The sequence below is a fragment of the Ornithorhynchus anatinus genome, chromosome 7 (genome assembly GCF_004115215.2).
Source record: "Ornithorhynchus anatinus isolate Pmale09 chromosome 7, mOrnAna1.pri.v4, whole genome shotgun sequence".
Classification (NCBI taxonomy): Eukaryota; Metazoa; Chordata; class Mammalia; order Monotremata; family Ornithorhynchidae; genus Ornithorhynchus; species Ornithorhynchus anatinus.
This window is the reverse complement of record NC_041734.1, coordinates 82102466-82117530: the sequence shown is the minus strand read 5'-3', so window position 1 is coordinate 82117530 and position 15065 is coordinate 82102466. Positions and strand designations below refer to the sequence as shown.

The following is a 15065-nucleotide window of genomic DNA, read 5'->3' as shown; positions in this document are numbered from 1 at the left end:
GTCGTGCGACAGTCTCAGAGGGTGGCGGCAGCGCGGGGACCCAACTGGGGAGGCCCCTCCAGCCCCGGGCCGGGCCACGTGACAGAGGAAGGCCGAGCGCCCACCGCGGGACCTGTCCGGGGGACTGAAGAACTATTTCTTGTCTAGGTGGCCGACTATATCCCTCAACTGGCCAAGTTCAGCCCTGACTTGTGGGGAGTGTCGGTTTGTACGGTGGATGGACAGAGGTAACGGTTTCCCAATTCTCCCACTCCCTTTCTGCCTCACCCGGATCTGCTCCCTTTCTTCTCCCTTCTCTCAGACCCACAGTCCTTATGTCCTTACCCATAATTTACTTTATATTAATGTCTGCCTCCCCCTCTGTAAGCTCCCTGTGGGCAGGGAACTTGTCTACCAACTCCGTTACGTTGTCCTCTCCCAAGCTCCTGGTACAGTACTCCACACACAGTGAGCACTTAGTAAATACTATTGATTGATTAATTGGGCCCTCCTCAGCACCCTCCAAAATGTGAATGAGACCTTTATCGACCCTATCCACCGCTGGCATCTTGGAGACTGCAGAATATTGGTGGACATTTTGGGGTACACTCACTAGGGTGCGTTTTCGCCAGCCCCTTGGGCGCAAATGCTGTTCGTGGTCGAAGGCTCAAGCGAAGGCTGGCAGGTTTCAGGAAGAGGGATAAAATCTTCAGGCTCAATGACCTGAAGGTGTATCGGCTGTGCACTCGGAAAGCTGAGCTCACGGGCCATAGATCTCGTAGCCCCATTGGCCTAAGTGTACCTTGGGGCGCGTGCTTGGTTGGAGCTGGCCTAGAAAAACAAACACTGGACCATTCTAATGGCTCCGAATAAATCGGTCGGCAAATACGCCGATCACGTGGGATTTTCCATGTTCATCCATCCCCGTCGATCCAAGACGATGATCGGGGTGGAACCGGCGGGGGCGGGAATCCGAGGCCCGCGCTCATGGCCTCCGCCTCTCTGTCTCATTCACAAGGCACTCGATCGGAGACACCAAGGTGCCATTTTGCCTGCAGTCCTGCGTGAAGCCCCTGAAATACGCCATTTCCGTGAATGACCTGGGAACGGAGTACGTGCACCGTTACGTGGGCAAAGAGCCAAGTGGACTGCGTTTTAACAAGCTGTTCCTGAACGAAGACGGTAAAATAAATTGGGGACGGGGTGTTTTGGCTGCTAGAAGGCACCGTTCATCGGTGCAGCTCCGTTTCCTCTCCCCGCTGATGGGGGTTCATTCAATTCATTCATTCAATAGTATTTATTAAGCGCTTACTATGTGCAGAGCACTGTACTAAGCGCTTGGAATGAACAAGTCGGCAACAGATAGAGACAGTCCCTGCCGTTTGACGGGCTTACAGTCTAATCGGGGGAGACGGACAGACAAGAACAATGGCAATAAAATGGGTTGACTGGAAGCTCACTGTGGCCAAGGAATGTCTGTTTATTATTATATTGTAATAACAATTATTATTAATAATTACAATAATAATAATGATAGTATTTGTTTAAACACTATGTGCCAAGCATTGTTCTAAGCACTGGGGTAGATACCAGATAATCAGGTTGTCCCACGTAGGGCTCACAGACCTATTGTTATGTTGTGGTGTTCGTTAAGCACTTACTATTTGTTAAACGCTTGAGTAACAGGGATGGTGTAGGAGATAGAGCATGGGCCCGGGAGTCAGAAGGTCGTGGGTTCTATTCCCAGCTTCACCATTTGCCTGCTGTGACCTTGGGCAAATCACTTCACTTCTGTGCCTTAGTCACCTCATCTGTAAAATGGCGATTGAGACTGTGAGCCCCACATGGAGCAGGGACTGTGTCCAACCCTATTTGTTTGTATCCACCCCAGGGCTTAGTACAGTGCCTGGCACAAAGTAAGCACTTAACAAATACCACAAATACCTGGCACTGTACTAAGCGTTGAGTTGGTCACAGTCGCTGTCCCACTTGGAGCTAACAGTCTTAATCCCCATTTACAGATGAGGATACTGAGGCCCAGAGAAATAAAGTGATTTGCCCAAGCTCACCCATCAGACATATGGCCGAGCTGGGATTAGAACCTTGGTCCTCTGACTCCCAGGCCTGGCCTCCTTCCACAAGGCCACACTGCTTCATTTCCTCTTCCAGCCCAAAGTGACGTTTCTCTATTGGCCCCTGTGGTAAATAAGCTCCGTTTTGTACAAGTGCCAATAATATAATACGGTTTCAGTGAAAAGCATCACTGGAAAGACATTATTAAAGGTAAACACTTACCCTGAAATTGTACCAGCAAAAGCCTGATTAGGGCGTGAGAACGGATGAAAAACATTTAGTAGGCCCTGGTCATTTTCCTGCTGGGGCAACGGCCTCCACGAGGCAAAGGAAGCGGAGCTGGGCTCCGATTCCAAAGCCTTTGGCCATGCCGGACTGGAAACCGGTCGGCATTCCCTGGGTTATCTTGCCCGGCTGCAATTCGAGCTGGGTGCCGTTACCATGGCGTTTGCCATTAACATTTAAAGAGTAGCAGTTGATCGCTTAAATGGAAATACTGCACGAGAACTTCATTTTTCAAATTGCTGCAGACAAAATGATGGCGTGAAGGGAGTCGATGGATAATATTTGAGAGCTTATTATGTGTACAGCACTGAACTGAGTGCTTGGGGGAGGAAATTACAACGGAGTTGGCAGATACATTCCCTGCCCATTATGGACTTAATAATAAGAAAAAAAAATAATGATGGTATTTGTTAAGTGCTTACTGTGTGCCGGGCAGTGTTCTCAGCGCTGGGGTAGTTACAAGATAATCGGTTTGGACATATTACCTGTCCTACACAGGGCTCACAGTCTTAATCCTCATTTTACAGATGAGGTAACCGAGGCACCGAGAAGTTAAGTGACTCGCCCAAAGTCACACAGCTGACAAGTGGCCGAGCCGGGATTCGAACCCATGACCTCTGACTTCAAAGCCCGTGCTCTTTCTACTGAGCCACGCTGCTTCTCACCTTGTGTTTGGCACATTGCAAATCCTTAAAAAAATCATAATTACTAGAATTAATATAGAGGAAGAGGATCGTGAGTTAAATATCACTTTGTTCTGGGTTTTTTCTGGAAGTATTTGCAGCCTGTCAGCTGGAGCGTTGATTCATGGTCCCCTCTCTAGCATGGCCCAGTGGATAGAGCACGGGCCTGGAAGTCAGAAGGTCACGGGTTCTAACCCCAGCTCCTTCACTTGTCTGCTGTGTGAACTTGGGCAAGTCACTTCACTTCTCTGTGCCTCGGTTCCCTCATCTATAAAATGTGGCTGAAGCCTGTGAGCCCCACGTGGGATAACCTGATTCCCCTGTGTCTACGCTAGCGCTTAGAACAGTGCTTGGCACATAGTAAGCATTTAACAAATACCATCATTATTAAGGTGACTGGTCAGACTGGACAAAGTCTCTGGCCTACAAGGAAATCAGTCCTAATCAGTCAATCAATGGTATTTATTGAGTGCTTACTGTGTGCAGAGCATTGTACTAAGCATTTGGAAGGGACCAATATAACAGAGTTGGTAGATACAGTCCCTGCCCACCAGGAGCTTAGTGGAGGGGTGAGAGCACGGATGTCCCTGTCCCTTTTTTCCAGATAATAATAATAATTAAAATTGTGTTAAGCGCTTAATATGTGTGAAGCACTGGGGTAGAGACAAGATCATCAAGTCTCACATGGGAATTACACTCTAAGTAGAAGGGAGAACAGGTATTGTATCCCCATTTTCCAGAAGAGGGAACTGAGGCCCAGAGAAGTGAAATGACTAGCTCAAGATCACACAGCGGGTATGTGGCGGAGCTGGGATGAGAACCGAAGTTCTCTGGCTCCCAGACCGGGCCTCTTTCCACTAGTCCATGCTGCTTCTCTTGTGCTTTGTAAACCTGTAGCGGAATGCTACAGTAATCATTATTGCGATCATTCTAGAGGAGAGGAGACCCATCAGCCTCTGGGGTTGGAGGTGTGGAGGTCACAGAATGAACGCGAAGGGCATATAAACTGTCCTTGGCAAACTGCTGACTTCTGAAATAATATTAATTGTAGTATTAAGGGCTTTACTATGTGCCAGGCATTATATTAAACGCTGGGGTGGATACAAGCGAGTTGGGTGGGGCTCACTGTCCCACGTGGGCTCACAGTCTCGCTCCCCATTTTACAGATGAGGTAACCGAGGCCCTGGGAAGTGAAGTGACTTACACAAGGTCGCACAGCAGACAAGTGGTGGAGCCGGGTTTAGAACCCATGACCTTCTGACTCCCAGGCCTGGGCTCTATCCCCTACTCCATGCTGCTTCTCGTGGTCTCCTCCTCTAGACTGTGAGCTCCTTGTGGGCAGGGAATCAGTTATATTCGACTCTCCTCAGCGCTTACTACAGTGTTCTGCAATCAGCCAGTCAGTGGTATTTCTTGAGCTCAGACTCGGCGCAGAACACCCTACAAATCGCTTGGTAGAATACAATACAACCGACTTGGTTGACACACTCCCTGCCCACAGTGAGCTCACAGTCTAGAATGGGAGAACACAGGACGAGGCTCAATCGATACCACCGATTGACCGATCGATCGGTCTGTGAATCGCTCCCCTCTGTGCTCTGTGGAGGAAGCCCAGAGTCCCTGCTGAAAAACGCGTATTACGCACAGCACCGGAACTGAAACGCTTGCAGTCGGGGGCAGGGGACGTGCCCACAGAAGCCCGAGAAGCAGCATGGCTTAGTGGATAGAGCTCGGGTCTGGGTGTCAGGAGGACCTGAGTTCTAATTCAAGCTCTGCCACATGTCTTCCGTATGTCTGCCATCTGACCTTGGTCAAGTCACCTCACTTCTCTGTGCCTCCGAGGGTCGTTCCGAAAGGAGCGGGGCCCCAAAGGGGCCTGGGTCTCTTCTGCGTCTCTTCTGCGTCTCTTCCAGCTGCCCTGTGGGGATTTGGGGCGGTAGAGTTGCAGGGGTGTCCTTCAGTCAGTCAGTTGTATTTGTTGAGCGCTTACTTTGTGCAGAGCACTGGACTGAGTACTTGGGAAAGGACAATATATAGAAGCAGCATGGTGTAGTGGATAGAGCCCAGGCCTGGGTATCAGAAGGTCATGGGTTCTAATTCCGGCTTTGCCACTTGCCTGTTGTGTGGCCTTGGGCAAGTCACTTCACTTCTCTGGGCCTCAGTTCTCTCATCTGCAAAATGGGAATTAAGACAGTGAGCCCTATGTGGGACAGGGACTGCGTCGAACCTGATTACCTCGTTCCTTCCGCAGAGCTTAGAACAGTGCTTGGCACATAGTAAACCCCTCACAAATACCGTAATAATTATTAACAAGAAATAGGCACATTCCCTGCCCACAACAAGTTTACAGTTCAGAGGACTCAGGGCGGGGGTGGCCACGGGTGGGAACGCCTGGGTCGACGGCCCCAGCGTGGGTGAGTCAGGGAACTCAGGACGCTTTCCGGGTGGACTTGCGAACCTCTCAGTGAGAGGGGACACGTGGCCAGAGCCCGTATCGTAGGTTTACGAGCCCGCTCGGCAGCCGAGTGGTAAAGGTCAACCGGCCAAGGATCCCTTATCAGTCAGGTCCATCTCGGCGACGTCTCCGCGGCCCGCCCTCCACCTGGCTCCGTCCGGGCACCGAGGGTTTGGTACTGTCTGCTGTTTGTCCTTGGGCAAGCCACTTCACTTCTGGGTTTCAATACCCTGATCTGCAAAATGGAGATTCAACTCCTGTTCTCCCTCTTAGGTAATAATACTGATGATGGTATTTGTTAAGCACTTACTATGTGTCAAGCACTGTTCTAAGCACTGGGGTGGATATAAACTAATCAGGTTGGACACAGTCTATGTCTCACATGGGGCTCACAGTCTTAATCCCCATTTTACAGATCAGGGAATTGAGGTCTGCTTGGGCAAGTCACTTCACTTCTCTGGGCATGTGGCGGAGCTGGGATTAGAACTCATGTCCTTCCGCCTCCCAGGCCTGTACTCTATCCACTAGGCCATGATACTGCGAGCTCTTGTATCTTCCCCAGCGCTTAGTACAGTGCTTGGCCTGTAATAAGCTCTCGGTCCCCATTGTGATGCTGACGATGCTTCTGGTGAATTGAGGGAAGACTTGACCACATCGCTCAGTGCCATGTTCAGTGTTGAAGAAACAGTATTTTTTGGGTCTAGACTAATGAGATGGGGTCCACCTCACCCCCGAGGCATCGGTCTGGGGTAGACCATTCGCCTGTTTGCTGACCTCCCCGCCGGGATCGGATAAAGGATCGAGATCGGGCTTTGGTAAGGCCAGCCCTCGGCCTGTTAGGAGTAGCTCCGGGCAGTGACCTAGGCTGGACTGTACAGGTTTTGGCTCTACTCCCTGGCTGTGAATAATTATAATAATACTGGTACTTTTAAGCACTTACTATGTGTCAAGTACTGTTCCAAGCACTGGGGTAGATACAAGACAATCAGGTTGAACACAGTCACTGTCCCACATGGGGCTCACAGTCTTCACCCTCATTTTACAGATGAGGGAACTGAGGCCTAGAGAAGTGAAGTGACCTGTTTACGGTTACCCAACAGACAGACGACGAAGCTGTGATTAGAAGCCAAGTCCTTCTGACTCCCAGGCCTGGGCTGTAGCCACTGGCCCATGCTGCTTCTCAAATGTGAAATGTGACAACTCGGGCTTTGGGGGCTTTTGTGTAGGGAGGAGAATCCCAGGACTTGGTGGGCTTCAGATAGTGGCCACAGTGCTGATAAAGCAACCCCGACACCCTGTTGGCTGCCAGCTTGTCTCCCGGCTGACAGACCCCCAGCTCAGCCCCTGGGCCACCCGCTGTGGTGGGAGTCGGCGCCAACGGAAGTGACTTGATTCAGTGAGATTTACTGAGCGCTTATTGTGTACAAAGCATTGTACTAGGCACTTGGGACTTAGAGATTGCTAAGATGCCTTCTTGTGTCCCACAGACAGACCGCACAACCCAATGGTGAACGCCGGAGCCATTGTCATCACGTCACTGATCAAGGTAAAACGCTCCCATTTCATCTCGGTCACCCTCGCGGCCCGGGCTAGCGGTAGTGAGATGGCTCAGGGCGGGTGGTGGGGGCCGCCTGGGACTGTAAACCGATCACGTTGGTGTTTGTTAGTCTGCTGAGCTGGGTCTGGGAGGGGCAACAGTCCCACGTTTGGAAAACTGGCAACATGGGGGTGGGGGTGAGGGCATCGGGACTTTCCAAAGGAAAAATAAGCACAGTCCAGGGCACGAGCCTGCGTCTACAGGACCGAGTCTCAGGTTTCCCACAGGTCCAAGTCGATGGACTGTAGTTGCCCTGCCGGGGCCTTGGGAACAACCGGAAAAGTGCCCTGTCGAAACGTTTAATTTCGTCGCGATATTCATTTATCATGTCCTCTTCAGTGTGCTTCCTGTTGGATGAACAGACCCACTGCTAGGGTGAATTTATTTAACAAACTTGTTTTCCAGTCAGTTACTCGGGAGCTTTCTGGGTTTCTTCCCCTAGGGCAGTGGTCAAGGAGTCATCATCCCCTCATCATCCCCTCCCCACCCACCCCCGCGTGGACCCTCCCCACTCTACCCTTCTGCTCTCCCCTCCCCTGCCATCGCCAACACACACCGGGGGCTGTGATGGAGTACAGTTCACTCTTTCTACTTCCCATCACAACTGAGAGCCCCAGAGGGTACTTGGGTAGCATTCCAGAATGCTTTGGGAGCCATTTAAAATCATCGTACTTCAATCAGTTAATCAGTGGTGTCTATTGAGTGCTTACTGGGTGCAGAGCACTGTATTAAGTGCCTGGGGGAGTCCGATATAATGGAGTCAGTAGACACTCTGCCCACAAGGAGCTTACAGTCTTGAGGACTTCTCGGCGGCTTGATTTCATCTGATAATCGGGATCTGGTTAGGGTTATTTTAGTAGGTGTCCTCAAAATGAATTGACCGACAGCTCTTTACGCTGAAATCCTGTTGTTCTAATGTCTTGAGGGGTTTAATTTAATTTTTAATTTATTTTTGGAAGCCAAATACACTTTGCTCAGCATCTCTGGGGCTTAGCTAGCAATCGATCAGTCGTGTTTATTGAGTACTCACTATGTGCAGAGCACTGTACCAAGCGCTTGAGAGAGTACAATACAATAGCGTTAGCATGCGTACCGCCATTTTAAGAGGCTCGTGTGTCTGTAGCTTTGGATCGAATGAAATCATCTGCGAGTGTGCTGGCCCGGCCTGGTGGTGTGAGGGTTTTTTTTTATGTCTGTTACAGGAGAACTTTGAAAGTTACCCAGCCTGTGTTGCAACGTCCGTTAGGAGAGTGCGGTGTTTGTACTTGAATAGTTAATGCAACGTTTCGCCTCTCCCTTCAGTTGATACTTAAGAGTTGTCCATGGTCACCTTCAAAAAAAAGACTCTGAAAGCGCCACAGAGCAAGAGACGGTCCTGTTTGTCCCTCATTTTAGCTAGCTTTCACTTTCCACTTCTCTCCATTTCTCAATCTGTCTAAATGCCTGAAGTGTTGCGAGTTATGATAGGATCGGCGGTTCGGTGCTCTGCACAAAGTAAGCGCTCAATGAATGCCATCGATCGATTATTAGGAGAGTCCGTAACAGCCGTGAGGCGTTCCAAACATCCTGTGCGAAAGCCAGCCGAGTGGGCTTCCTGGGGTAAAGGTGGGCGGTGGTGCCCCGTGGAGAGCGGTGGGCTGTGAGTGGGAATTACTGGGGTGGGACCACGCCGGCCCCCCTCACCTTCCCTGGCAGCTCCCCAGGCTGGGGCTCCGGAATGTAACTCGGACAAGAGTCCCGATGCACACGGAATGAGAGTTATTCTTGACGGGCCACCTTTAGGCGGATGGATTTCTCGAGGGCCACCCCGTGAGACTCCACGTCGAGACAACTCACCCCCCACCCTCTGCAGCCCACGGTTCCACAGAGGCCCGGAGTCTTTTCGGGAAGTCATTTTTGCTTGGATGCTCGGAGCTCCAGCGCCTAAGGGCAGAAGAATCGGTCGAATCTTTCTTTCCAGAACAACACGATCAGCCTCGTTTCACCGAGAGAATTTAGCCGGAGGGAAACGTGAGCGAATGATCCGGAAGACGCTTCAACCTGACTTGGCTCAGTGGGGACTTGGCAAAAATCCACGGCAACATCAGGTTGACCACTCATTGTAAAATAGTCACTACCTAACGAACTCAAGGAAAATGGTTTTAATTTTTTTTCCTTATATAAAAAACCCTATGAGATGATTCGTTGAGAAACAAGATGAGATTTCTTGGTCCGCATTTGGCCCAGAGCTTTTGCCCCAAAGAAAGGACGATGCTCAGTGATTTGGGCCCATTTTGTTGCTCGATCAATTAATCAAGGTGTAATTAATCGATGACTGTGTGCATAGCACTGGATTAAGGGTTTGGGAGAGTCCAGTGCAACAGAGTTGGAAGGCACATTCCCTGCCCACAAACGAGCTTGCAGACTAGAGCGAGACAGACGTTAATATAAATAATTTACAGACATTTACGTAAGTGCCGTAGGGCTGAGGGTGGGGTGAATGCCAAATGCCCAAAGGGGACAGAGTGGAGTGAGTGGAAATGTCATTTGTGTCATTAGAACCAGCCCCCGGGGCCCACCCCTTGCTTACTCAAGGCTCCGATCGCTGCAGGCCCGGTCGCCATCAGTGGTCAGGGTGACTTTCCACAGATTAGGCAGTCTTTCCTTAGGTCTGCCAGCTGCACACTTGGTGTATTGCTGTCAAATTAACTGTGAGCAGACCTACCTTTTGTCTTTGGCTCCCTGGGATATTCAAAGAGATACAGTCACCACCTCCCCACTACAATGTTAAGATTCGGACCCCCGTCCATCCGGGATTCGACAGTTTTAAAAATGAACTTTCCCCCCGATTCTTTGCTGGCAGTTTCATAGTACCCAGCTTTTTCCTGGGTTAGGATTGATGGGCATCTCAGGAAGCGGGGGAAGAGGCAGAAGAAAAGTCTTAGAGATGCAGCATGGCGTAATGGATAGAGCACAGGTCTGGGAGTCAGAACGTCATGGGTTCTAATCCCTGCTCCGCCACTTGCCTACTGTGTGACTTTGGACAAGTCATTTCACTCTCTGGGCCTCAGTTCCCTCATCTATAAAATGAGGATTGAGACCGTGAGCCCCACGTGGGACGGGGCATTGTGTCCAACCTGATTTAGTTGTATCCACCCCAGTGCTTAGTAGTGTCTGGCACATAAGAAGTGCTTAACAAATACCACAATTATAATTATTATTATTTTTACTATTATTATTGTTATTATAGTTTTGTCCATCAGAGGATCTGGACAGAAGGAGCCACCACATAAGCTCTCGACTCAACTTAGAGGAAAACTCCCATTTTCTTTTTAACTTTAAAAAACCAGGCTCCTCTTGGTCAGTGGCTCTCGATGAAATAGCTGCTGGTCAGCCCCTTAACAGGCATGTAACCGAGGTGTCGAAAGGCATTTTGTTGCAGGCATTGTTTCCTGTGGTCAGCTCCCGTCAACGGGCCGGACATCACCCTCGGTGACCACGGCCCCCTGTTTTTGTAAGGCTCCTCGGAAGAGGAGGATGCAGGGAAGTGGAAAGGCCAGAGTGTTCTTAGGCCAAGTATCTGCTAGTTGTTCACTCCCAGGTCCCATCCACAGATTTCCTGGAAGCATGGAAAGGCCCATGGGGGCATCAGCACCCCAGCTGTTGAATGAGGAGTGTTAACCAGGAGCAATAGATTCAGAGAGAGGTGTGTGTTTGTGTGCGTGCGTGCAGCTGGGGGGTGGTCCCTAGGTGATTTAAGCAAGAAAATCCATGCCTCTGCTTTACCGGAAGTCTTGGAGAAGCAGCGTGGCCTAGTGGCTAGAGCATGGGCCTAGGAGTCCAAAAGACCTCGGTTCTTATGCTGGCTCCGCCACTTGTCTGCTGTGTGACCTTGGGCCAGTCACTTCACTTCTCTGGGCATCAGTTCCCCATCTGGAAAATGGGGATTGAGACTGTGAGTCCCATGTGGGACCTGATTACCTTGAATCTACCTTAGCTCTTAAACCCCTTGGCATTGCAGTGGGCTGCCACAGTTTGTCATTTTCTGTGTGAGAGTTATCTTGGTCTCAGTCGATTTGAAAAGAGTTAGGACCCCATCCTCCAATCCTCTGGGATTGTGGGGAAAAAACGCTGGAGATTTCCCAAACGAGCAGAAACTGGTGTTGCTTTGCGTCGGCATGATGGCTTCCTGACAGGACACAGCTAGTGGTGGGGGGGGCGCACCTCTGGCACTTTCCCAAAAGCCTTGTTCATCCACCAGAGCAGCGATTTCTCCCAGGAAAAGTTGGGAGAAAATGCCTGAAACGGCCAGTTCAGGCTCCTGCCACTTTGCGGTTATGCTGGCTTTTGGTTCAATATTAACACAAGGTGTACAATCAACAAACCTGCCATGGTTTCCCTAAGTAGAAATGCACATTTCAGATGAAGATAAGCCTGCTGGGAGTCTCTGATTTCTAGGCTTTTGCTAGCAGGCTAACGCAAATCCACAAGATCCAATAGGAGAGGTTTTCAACGCTGGCTGGCCGGCTGAGCGGGCAGAGGGGCAGAGTTTTCGGACGTCATGCCTTTTCAACCCATGCCAGGTGATGTAAGCCAACGAGATGGAGGAGCGCCGTTTGAGAGCAGCCCTGTGAAGTAGAACGAGTCCAGTTGGGTCAGCGCCCAAGCCCGCTCACTTTGCTCGTCTCACACCAACCTGCTCACCGTCCCTCACTCTCAGCTCATCGGCAGTCCACCCTTTGCTCTTGCCCTCCTTCCTGCCTGGAGCTCCCTCTCTTGACAGACCAGTACACCCCCCTCCTCCACCTCAATCTTCAAAGCCCCACAAAAATCCCGTCTTCTCCAGGAAGCGTCCAGGTCACTGATGGATGGTCAGTTAGCCAGGCACTTTGGGATCAAAAACAAATTTGACACGAGGACAGGCCTTTGTATTCTAGGGAAACTTGAATTCCACCAGTTCCATCTTGCATCTGTCTGTGGTCGTCCATCTCTTGTGCCCTGGGGGAGATTGTGAAAATACCTTCCCTTTTTTGTGCTGGGCCAGAAAATTAGAAGACTGAGTCTTAAAAGTAAAAATTCCAAGTCAATCTATCAGTCATATTTATTGAACGCCGGCTGTGGAAAGAGCATTGTTCTAAGTGTTTGAGAGACTTGGTAGGCAAGTTCCCCACCCACAATAAGCTTACAGTCTAGAGGATCTAACATGTTCGTTTTTCGAGGCCTAAACAGTCCAAGCGGAATGGTCAGAGAACCCATTTGTGTGTATATTGTGCGCCCATGAGTTGGTACCAGATATTGAGATGGTCCGATAGCAGAGGCAGGAAATTCAAATGCAGTCGCTTTTGTATTAAGAAACCTTTTTTCATAGATATGACAGGTGTGCGGACACACAAGCGCTCGCGCACACACACACATTTATGCTTACCCAGGGGTTGTCAAACGGAAGCCTTCACCGTCTGAGTTTTCTCATTTAAATGTAGCAGGCAGATATACTGCTTTCACATAATTCAACTGGAAACCGAGAAGAAAAGCCCAGAATGGCAAACAAAGCCGAAACTTGCAAATGATCTTCTCGGGAGCAAGTCCCCAGAGGAATTTCTGCCGAGAAATGACCCAGTTGCCAAATGCCCTCCAGCAGCAGATGAGTTCCAGTTCCCAGTTCCCAGTTCCCCTGGATCATCCAAGTCTCCAGGGTAGCCCCCACATCCCGACAACTAAACCCAGGGTTTGAGGTGCGCGGTTGGCATCTGCCCCAAACTTCGAAGCCGTCGACTCTCCCGGAGTTTCGCAGGGCAGGTGATGGCTTTTTGAATAGCGGCTTTTAGGGCCCGAGAGGGAAGCGGTCAGCAGAGGCCCAAAGGAGAGAGGCGACAGTGCCTGGGCTGATGACCCAAAAAGCCCTCGGGTTTTGACTGCAGAAAGGAGAGCAGCAGGATGGAAGGGTTTGCCCAGACAGAGACAAGACCTGGTGTCCAAGTGATTTTTCTTTTCCGCCCCCCAAGGTTTGAAAACGTGCGATGGTTTGATTTTCTTCAAGCACCTTTAAAAGACTCCCGCTAGGGTTCCGTACTGGTGTGTGGTGTCCGTCACCCAATCAGTCGGTGGTATTTATTGAGCGCTTACAGTGCTGGGCCCGGCACCGACCTCCCAAGCCCCAAGAATGGAGCGAGTTCTCCCTCTCTTCCGGTTGGGTCCAGGAATAGTCCAGCTCCCGGCGTGGCGGCGGCCCCAGAAACGTATCGCTCACCGCCTTTTTCCAGAAAGATTTTGACTGTGCGTTGAACAGGGTTGTGTGGTTTAAATGTTGTTACGTATTTTCCAGCATTAGGAATCTGTGGAATATTTTGACACCTGCAACCGTTCAATGAAGTTGGTAATTTCTTCTTTTAATTGTTTTTCATTGAACAGATCTGGAGGTTACATTTCTGCAGTTTGTATTGTGGTATTCTAGAAGCAGACTGATTGGAAAAGTTCCATGAAGGAAGCTTTTTGGGGTGGGGGTGGGTCGGGGATAGCAGGGTGGCGGGGAGGAACCCTAAGCTCTAGATAATTGGCTACAATATTTTTTTTTTCCTTAGCTATCTTGCTTTTATCATTCAGTTCCATCCGCCTTTAGTTTTGACCCACGACAGTCTGTATTCCTTTTAGCCAATGATGGTGCGTATATGATGACGCATCCTTATTGTTAGCTAGGTTGGACTTCCCAGATCGCTCAAGACAGCACCCCATTCCATTTAGTAGAGAGTGGGAACAAACCCGGCCTTACTCATTTCTTTAAATAAAAACGCTGGTACTCGGTTTTGGGTTTTATTTTTTCTTTTTGTTTTGTTTTGCCATTCTTCCTCCTCCTAAAAATTGTCTGCAATTTTTTTTTTCCCGGAGATACAATTGAACCCGTTTCCCAGTAAAACAGCAAAATTCTTTGATACTAAATCTATTGAAAGAGAAATTGAGATGTATTGTTTCTGTTAGGGTCCCCGTCGCCGGCGGGGACGTTTATGATTCCAGGTCTGCAGCTTACTGCTCTGCGGGCTCGTGGAGGTAAAACGGAACCTCTCGGTTCTCTCTCCCGTCGATGCAGTCGGAGATGGATGCGGGGACGGTACATCGATCAGAGTTGCCAATTGGGTTGGCCGCGTAGTCCCGATCTGATCTTCTAGCCACCGACCCGTCCACTGTAACCAAAGTGCCGGGTGCCAGATGAGACGAAGGGTCAGCCTTTCTCGACCCCTCGACCCCTCCTCCCTTCTCCCTCGTTCCCATCCCGGATGAAAAAACATGACTCTCTTAGACCGTCTTTGCTTCCTAAAAACTATCGAAACCATCCCGCCTCAGTTCGTTTGGAAAAATAACTCATTTGTCTAACTCTAGATCTTTTAAGTTGAGCTGTAAGTAGACCATTAGAACATAATTGCAGATGGTCGTCTAAAGGTAATAATTTCTCTGCGAAGGGTAAAACTTTATTTTAAGTCCTCACATCACTTAAATGGGGTTTCGGCAAATCCCAGCCAGTCTCTTGGCGATTTTGAGGGTAAAGCGCCGGGGCCGGCCGGCCTTGGGCGAGCCAGAGCGGATTTTCTGCCTGCGTTGGGGGAGAAAACACTTAAAATAAAGCACCCCTTTCTCAGGGTTGAAATCCATTCCCGGCCAGACTTTCTTTCGGTACCTAAGGAATTAGTGGAATGGATTTTCCGTAGCTTCTAAAAACACTAATGTCCCCAGTGTCATAGTAGAAAGCGGACCCTGCGCGGGGACGGATCAGCCTGGTCCGGCCCGGTCCGGCCCGGCCCGGCTGTTCTCTTGGGCCGGGCCTTCATTCCTCTCTCATTTCCTTGCAGCAAGGAGTAAACAACGCGGAGAAATTTGACTATGTAAGTAAATCTTCTCTTTCTCCCGGGCCCCTTCTACAAATCTTCCTCCGGGTTCCAAGCCTGCTCTGGAGCGAAAATTTTCCGGTGGCTGGACCTCTCCCCGGGGCCCCTTGCCAGACCCACTTCGGGGTGGTTTCGCCAAC

General features: G+C 50.1%; 1 protein-coding gene across 5 annotated transcripts in view; it reads left to right on the top strand.

Moving 5' to 3' along the window:
- Positions 1-15065, top strand: part of GLS (glutaminase) — a 74434-nt gene that overhangs the window by 29084 nt on the left and 30285 nt on the right. For 3 of the 5 annotated variants that reach the window (XM_029069952.2, XM_029069955.2, XM_029069953.2), the window contains exons 5-8: positions 148-227; positions 998-1161; positions 6963-7021; positions 14890-14922. In XM_029069952.2, coding sequence (XP_028925785.1) covers positions 148-227; positions 998-1161; positions 6963-7021; positions 14890-14922 — 336 coding nt within the window. Of the gene's footprint in view, positions 1-147; positions 228-997; positions 1162-6962; positions 7022-13373; positions 13425-13572; positions 14264-14889; positions 14923-15065 lie in introns of those variants that run through there. The other 2 variants (XM_029069957.2, XM_029069956.2) reach the window with 2 other exon arrangements.